Consider the following 8,498-nt stretch of genomic DNA (forward strand, 5'->3'; position numbering starts at 1 on the left):
GTTCATTACTAACAATAAAAGTGTCATAAGCAAGTAAAATAAGCGAAAACATAAAATTATTGTCCTTAATTACTACGCACGGAGGTGAATTAAAATAGAAGATCTTTGCAAAATCAATTTGTCTTCTGTTAGAAATTCTGACACTATACCGACCTCCTTCAAATTGAACTCGCTCATTGTAATAAGTACACTGCAAACAGACATAAAACACACCAAATCAGAGAGTATCATTAGTTTTATTAAAATGTTTAGAATAGTTAGGCTTATGCATGATTTCTTACATTTGGATTTTTTTCTAATAGCCACTTTCACAGTAAAAGTATTCTTGTCTTTGATACAAAACAATTTTAAATTATCATCTGGGATAAACTTCTAAATCTTAACACAATATTTCCAGAAGATTCTCAATATATTGATCATTTTAGTTACCATCTTCCAATAGTAACATTTCTAAAATATTAATTAAATGATATTAATATCCTTATAAGTACTCTACCATTATGCAAGTAATAACATGGAAAACTAACAAGTTTTATTACTACACACATCGGATAATTAATATGGAAAATGTTTAAAATATTATTTTTCTATTCTGTTACACTAAAATATTCCAACAACTTACCATGTCTACTAATGGTCTAAGTAAAGACGATAGCAATAAATGAAATACGTACATCTACTTTGGTTGTGATATTAAAATACATGTATTGTTATGTATTTTTGATAACTTATTTAAGGAGATGATGAGGGATCACAACATATTTTTGTTTTCCAACCCAAGATTTAAGCCAGTTACCAACAGTTCTCTGCTTTGCCAATTCTCTATGTACAGCATCAATTCCACTTCTTAAACTTGTCTTGTTTATTTGATATGATTGAAATCCCTTATTAGCAGCTTGTTCGTACACACTATGTGCAGTATTTTCAGATTTGCTATGTCTTGCATCAAAGCCAAAAATATTTACATATTCCTGAAAAACAAAATGCAACAAGCTCTTATTCATAGTAACAATCGAATATAAATTATGAATTATTCCTTTGTTATGTATACATTTTCCAAATAAAGCATTATTTTAAAATAACTATTTGTAACAACAACACACTGGTAATTAACTAAAGTTCAAAATATCAACATTGTACTGTTATCTAAAGAATAACTAAGACAGCGTCGGCCGACGCAGCCCGACCTGATTTATCGTCGGGGACAGTCTTAATTAAGTCGTCGTGAGAAAAAATAAACATGTTTAATATTTTACGACGCGACTACCACCGACGCACACCATCGCGTCTGCGTTTAAATCACACAGGCCCGACGCGACAACAAATAGCGTCGGGCTGCGTCGTACGACGCTGTCTGAGTTGGCCTTAAAGCAACCATAATTATATAAAATAATGAATATCTAAACAATGTCTATTGCAATTTAAATAAATTATAGTAACATAACATTAACAATAATGAAAATAAATCTCACATCTTGCATTCCATCTCTGTAAAATGTTAGTGCTTTGTTATGAGCTGCATTGTTGTTCTTGTCAGCATTGTCCTTAAACAAAACAAACGATTATTGTTTTAAGCCTTACACTACATGATAGAAAATAACATTGCATAAATGTGTGTGTGTGTGTGTGTGTGTGTGTGTGGGTGTGAGTGTGTGTTTTATTCCATTTTATTATTGATGTCAGATAATGGTTTAGTTATTTTTTTTAATTTTTTTAATTTTTTAGTAGAAAATATCAATTCATTTTTATGTTCTCTGAAAATGAAAACTAACAAACAATTAACACAATGTCTATTCTCAAATCAAAAAAATATTAATGGAAATACCATAAGTGGTTACCCTCAGGTCCTGAGATAGGGGCTCTAATAGGAACCAAAAAGTGAAATATCCAGTTTTGTAATATTGAGCTTCTGTTTTCTATTGCACGTGCATAGGTTACAGCAGACTAGCATGCAGAGTGTAACAAATTAATCAGGGTGTAGGCTGTACTTATATTAGGATGTGTGTGTAGATTAGAATTATATACAAAAGTATTATCATTGTTAATGGTCGAAATTGACACATTTATGCACTAGGCCAATACAAATGTCAATTGTAGATTTTGAGATTAAACAATATGGTTAGATGATAAACTCTTTTTTAAAAAGGTTTCGAAATATAAAAGTTGAATTTCTATTTTTTTTTTTTTTAATTTCTTGGATTCTTTGAGACTACTCTACTGTAGTTGTTTTGATCAAAAATGTGTCCCCTTAATAATGTAAAATTTGACTAGCATGCATAGACTAACTATCAATAGGCATATTTGACCATTTGGGACACTTAGAAAGTATCCCTGTCCCCATATTAGTGGAGTAATTTTATTAGGGCTTTGCCGTAGTGTTAAAATATATTTCCCTCGTTTTACGAAACATTGTCCCCTGAATAGGTGTGTCCCAATAAATCAATTATTAAAAATGAGAATACTCCCACCTTTATCTGGTTGTTCAATTGTCTGTATTCATTTCTTTTTTCCCTCATTAAGTTAACAGTTGGACACTCCGCCATAGGCATTTCTCCAACACTCGCTCTTCTATATGCAGCTAAAGCATCTTTCCAGGCTTCTTCATGGATATATATTTCGTCTTCGGGTTTCTGGTAAGTTTCATATTTCTACCAAACAGTGGCAATGTGAATGACAAGAACGTTCTTTTGCTTGTACATTTTAATACAACTAGTTCATTGGTATTTAAAATACTAGTGCGTCTAAGCTGGTTATTACATATTTTATGATATATGGTTTTAAACAAAATAGTAAAGTTTACGTTAAGAATAATATTACTTGAAAAATATAGAAAATATACAATATTCGCCTCTTTAAATTTGTTGGTGTACGCATCCAATGCATACTGATAGGCGGTACCTTTCATACCCTTCAATAAAAAATGTAAAACCATATAAAAAAAGAACGAAATTTGAATAGACTGTCTATAATAAATTGGTCTGCTATCTTTGGCATTTTTCTACTAGCGAAAAAGAACCGTTCTGAAGAACTGTTCTTTGTGGCATTAGAAACAACGCCCACAAAAAGGCACTGTTTATTTTTTCCGTCCAAAATAATGGTTCTTGGCACTGAATTAATACCAAGACTGCAACGCTAAAGAAACGTTCTTCGAACAAAAAAAAGAAGTCCTTCGTGGGGTGGTTTTTAGCTGCAGCATATTTAGCGGCCTCATTTGACCTAAGTCAAACACGCCACTATTAGGCATCACAACTAGAATTGTTGAAAAGTACGTAATTAAGAGTTAATTTTTATCAGACTGTAAAATACTACTTTTTTCACTTTTGACATTTTCTAAAGTTCTTTAATAATGATCAAAATTATCAGAGTGTTCTAAAACTTTCACCAGTCCATTAAGTGACAGTAGGTGGAATCAGTAAAACAAATGTTAAGCTTCTGTTCATGTTTCACAGCACAATGAAGTATTTTCTGTTTTTAAGTAGTGTGAGAACGAAGGTTTAGCCATTGTTTTATTTGAATACCGACATGGTATTTGGATGACAAGATGAATCATCATTATCCTTATTGATACAAAGTTTCTTCTTTGGATTCAGTAGAAACTACACTTGAAGGTTTTTACATATCTGGATTGACATATTAAATCTTGCTCAAGATAACTAGATTCAGGTTTAGATATTTATTTTGCTATAAAACTATTGAACTTTTGCATTAATGTTATAAAATTAAACGTTTGCATCTTCTATCCCATCGTCCTATGTTTTTGCACTTTTGTAACTTTTCGTGCTTTGATCGTTTTCTAACTTTGTCCAGGCGAAGGCCATTGTGCATAATGTAAATACTAATATTCCAGGGCCCAGGAACCGAAAAGGTGCACCCTCTGCTTTATACCTGTCATAATTTTTTTTTAGTTTCCTTTATGTCTAAGCTTCAAGATGCCTTGTTAGTCAAGCGATTTCTGGTTGCCAGTGCCTGTAAACCGACATTAAAGATAGGTACCTGTTTTTGAACTGGCGGCATTAAAGTTTGGTTAATTGATATGGGCTAGCAATGTGTGTGTGTGTGTGTGTGGGTATATGTATGCGGGTAAGGGCGATGCCTGAAAACGTTTGTGTTTTTTACCATTAAAAGTTACGTCTACTCTACACTTTTGCTTTATGCGTTTTATTACTATTTTATTGAAGCCGATGCAGCCACCTACTCGTTTGATTTTATATATATATATATATCATTGATAGGCTTCCTGCTTCCATCATTATAACTATTCTTTATTTGCCTTTCAATACTTTTATAGGCCCACATTTATTTAATTTATAATATTGCTCATTGCTTATCCATTAACCACAGATAAATTAATTCCTCCATGCATTAACTATAATAATGCTTTCCCACATTCCACCACTTGGTCATTCTTTGTTCACCCTTATCACTGTTTATTTGTACACATATTATTAATCCTTTATAGTATGCCGACTTGCTTTTGACTTATTTACCGCATTGTATATTACCAAGAAACTTTCTCAATATGTTCATTTTATGTTAAAGACTATAGGAGTAGCCGAAACATTGGCCAAATAAATATTAATGTTTCTAAAGTCAAAATCTTACGTATTTCAGTTTCATTACTCTGCTTTATTATATTCTACATATGTTTCGAAACACACGTGAACACGTCTTCTTCATATATGCATATATATATATATATATATATATATATATGTGTATATATATATATATATATATATATATATATATAGCTATGTCCCAATTTTATCTATAATAAGCCTATGTGTATTTTTATATATGTTATACTTCAATTAACATTCATCCATGTTAATTCAGTTCTAAAGGGGAAGAAAAACTATTATCAAAAGTTTTAATATATATTTTGGGTGAAATTCGATGTTCATCATTGGAAGATACCGTAACCTTTTGATCTCTTGTGACATAGGGCCTAATTAACGACGTTTTATATTGTCCTATATACCAAATGATGGGAAATGTATTATTCTAGACTTTGATACCAAAACAAGAAAATATATTCAGTTAATTTGTGGGGAAAAATGTCACCCCCACCACATATCAATCCTAATATTGAACAAAAAAGGTACTCAGATATGATGTTGGTTTACATGCACTAGCAACCAGGAAACGCTTGACTAACAAGTTGTTTCTTAAAGATTATACATAAAGGTAACTGAAAAAAATAATGACAGGTATAAATTGAGGTGCGGGAGGGGGTTTCGGAGCCCCTGAACTATAAATAACAGGGAAATCAACTTCTAGAGCATTTTAAGCTGGTTACAGGTAGGTCAGACACAAAAAAAACATTGAAATACATGAACAAATTTCTTCATCAACTTATACAACAAAAGTTATGAACAGCACGGGAACACCGCTGTTCCGATTATTGGTCGATTGCTCATTGGCATTTTATTTAAAAGTGAAAAGCTGAGCCATTGACAACAAAGTCTCACTTACTTCGTCAATTACTGATTTATAATGTGGGTATGCCTTAGTAATGATGACTTCCAACTCTATTATGTACTCCTCAAACGATTCACCAAAAGCATTTCCATTTTTTTTTTAATGTTCCAAGGCTAGAAACTTTTGTTGTTCAAACACATGCGTTAACGTGTTTGGTTTTACTGATGGTAATGCCTATGGGGTATAAAAAATACTATTAAGAACAAGAATTGAGTTTTAGTTATTTTAAAAATATTTGGCATGGGTTATGATACTCGACGAACCGATTCTCATTTACACCAATTTGCATTTCTGACAGTTGGCGTCAGCAAACCTCTTATGCGTAGTAGATTTACTAACGACCTTTGTAATTTGTGGTCCTATTATCAAATATATCTTGTGTTTGATTACTACAACAAATAAAAGAGTTGAGAATACTTCTTGCAGGAGAGTTTTTTTGTGAACTTAGAATGCTTGCTTGTCCGTCGAATGAAAACAGTGCTAATAGCTTAATAATACAGACAAAACTTCACAATTAAAGCAAATCAAACATGATATATCTTAGCCAATAGTTTAATTAATGTTTACTATACTGTAACATGATCACATTATCAGTTAATAGAATAGTATCATAGTAGTATAATCACTTATTGCTTTATATTACTGTAATATATAAATATCATATATATTAAATATATATATATTTTTAAACAAAGAGTTGATATTTAAGCTACACTACTTTCGGCGTTCTCAGCAAGACTTCATCAGGTTGAATGAGATGTGACGTAAAACCTTTGACTTGGGAAAAACATTTTAGGCTATAGAAAAAAAATTTTTACATGGCATATATGCCATGTAAACATTTTTTTTCTACAGACTTTCAAAAAATAATAATGTCATTTGTCCCGTCTGCCACGCTGGAGTTCGCAATAGGTAAAACATTTGGCAGATTTTAAATCAGAACCAGTGACATACTACCTCATTGAAAATATTACATTTATTTCGGTCCTCCTCGAATTTAGTGCCGATCAGAAGATGCAGATTTTAGAACGTATTTTGTCGGTCGCGACTGGCAAAGCTAACTAGAGCGAATGGTTCGATCGGTTCATTGGGCTAGGCCAGGCCGACTGGAGCAGATCGACCGCTGACCGGCTTGAGCAGATCGACCATCGGTCAAATTCTGGCTGGAGGATTGGAACCAGGACAGACGACGTGCAAGCCCTATTGATGGACTTGCCACCTGAGGCCCAATGATGCTAAGCCTTGTTTGGCGGATAAATTGCAAAAGCAAAATGCAGATTTTGGATGTTTTAAATAGATTTTGTCCTTATATCTCACAATATGCTGTCCCAATTTTATACAAAAAATTGAAATGTAAATAATAATAATAATAATAATAATAATAATAATAATTAATAATATATAAAAAATGTATTTCATAAATACAAAAATAATAGAAAAGTGTCGAGTAACTTTACACATAATACATGCACCTTTAACGCCACACTTCACCTGATAAGGACGTAAAGTCAGTATCAACCTTATACAACTGCAACCATGCGGATAGGGCAAAATCAAATATATGATTAGATGTTGAGCAACTGGGTTACGGTATGAAATCTCATAATGATCTATTAAAAACTTGCCATAGGTCAGCTGAACATGCATTGTTTTGCCTTGTTTTCCTTCGCAAGGCCGGTGGATTCTCTTTTTGGTGATTAATGGCATACTCGTCATCTTGCTGCTGACTTGTGCTTCAAATCCTTGAAATGTAAAAGAAATTAAAAAAATATTTGTGAAAATGAAGTTATGTGATGTATCATAGATAAGCCTTAATAAATTTACCATATAATTTATAATTATGTTATAATTAAGCACAAACTACAAGTCTAGGCTAGCCTGGTTCAATACTTCATGTACATATTAATTAAGTCTTTTAAAATTACTTTTTACTTTTTTTACCGAGCTATTGTTTTAAATTACAGTACTTTTACCTACTACCTAGGCCTTGTAGAATTAGAAGGCATTCAGTTAAGTTTTTGTAGTTTTGTATTTAGGCCGAGACGCAGGCCGTCGGATGCATACCATGCCTCTACTGGAGGCTAGCTAGGTAAGATCAGACTGGCATCAACATGACCTATGTTCTAGGCCTAGCCAAACATATTATACAATAAAATTAATTATAGCTTGTTAATTAAGCGACTACAATAATGAGAAAAAATTATATTGCCACATGAATACATTAAGAATAATCAAAATGAAAAGTATCATTACTTGCCTTTCGAAGTCACAGAAATCTTTCACTTTGAACAGGGATGTTCATGGATTGAATTAGCTTTAACGACGCCAGCACTCATTATAATGGAAGTGGTGGGATTACGAACTTTAAAGATTCATGGATGCTTATATTCTAGTCTTTTTTCTTTGGGAATCGGCGGTAAAAATGTATACAAAGTTTATTTGGCGACTTCTTAAGATTTTATATACCGTCTGAAATTTTGAGTATTGCTAATTCTATGCTAAGTAAAAATAACCCGGAGAGGCAAAGGGGGTGTAAATTATATGTATTTTAAAAATGTTGACACTGCTGATTTAAATCGATTAATTATTTCTTGTCATTACATTTTGAGGCCTTTGACCCTTGGACCACTTCTAAACAAATTTAAATGACGTCCCTAGATATAACCTGCCGAGGACAGGACTCCATCAGAAAGAGAAAAAAAGCTAAATTTCATGTGGGCCTGTATGTGGTATGTAATAGACTTAAGCAATGTGATAGGGTTTCTTCACAGCACATGATCAGAAATTCTTTTTAGGTAAGACGTTTTGGCGAAACAATTTCATTTTAGCTTTTTGAACTTTGGTTAGGATTTGAGCCTCATGCATTTTTGCCAGCTTGCACTGATGACAGGCTGTGAAATAGTTGCGAGTACTTTGTGGCTTATAAACATCATATATGTGTGTATGCATCTAATAATGATGGTAAATGAGGCATATTAACAAAGATAAAAGTAATTATCATTCATTAATCCCATGTA

At 32.4% G+C, this 8,498-nt stretch overlaps 1 protein-coding gene across 2 annotated transcripts in view; it reads right to left on the reverse strand.

Moving 5' to 3' along the window:
- Positions 1-276: 276 nt before the first annotated feature.
- Positions 277-8,498, reverse strand: part of LOC117103718 — a 9,986-nt gene continuing 1,764 nt past the window's right edge. Inside the window, exons 1-5 of one of the 2 annotated variants that reach the window (XM_033244322.1) lie at positions 5,476-5,732; positions 2,849-2,908; positions 2,469-2,648; positions 1,473-1,544; positions 277-971 (exon numbers count right to left, since the gene is read on the reverse strand). In XM_033244322.1, coding sequence (XP_033100213.1) covers positions 729-971; positions 1,473-1,544; positions 2,469-2,648; positions 2,849-2,905 — 552 coding nt within the window. In that variant the 5' untranslated portion in view covers positions 2,906-2,908; positions 5,476-5,732 and the 3' untranslated portion in view covers positions 277-728. Of the gene's footprint in view, positions 972-1,472; positions 1,545-2,468; positions 2,649-2,848; positions 2,909-5,475; positions 5,733-8,498 lie in introns of those variants that run through there. The other variant, XM_033244321.1, reaches the window with a different exon arrangement.

This window comes from Anneissia japonica, unplaced genomic scaffold, assembly GCF_011630105.1.
Source record: "Anneissia japonica isolate Jap-2015-1 unplaced genomic scaffold, ASM1163010v1 scaffold7640_len123960_cov104, whole genome shotgun sequence".
NCBI lineage: Eukaryota > Metazoa > Echinodermata > Crinoidea > Comatulida > Comatulidae > Anneissia > Anneissia japonica.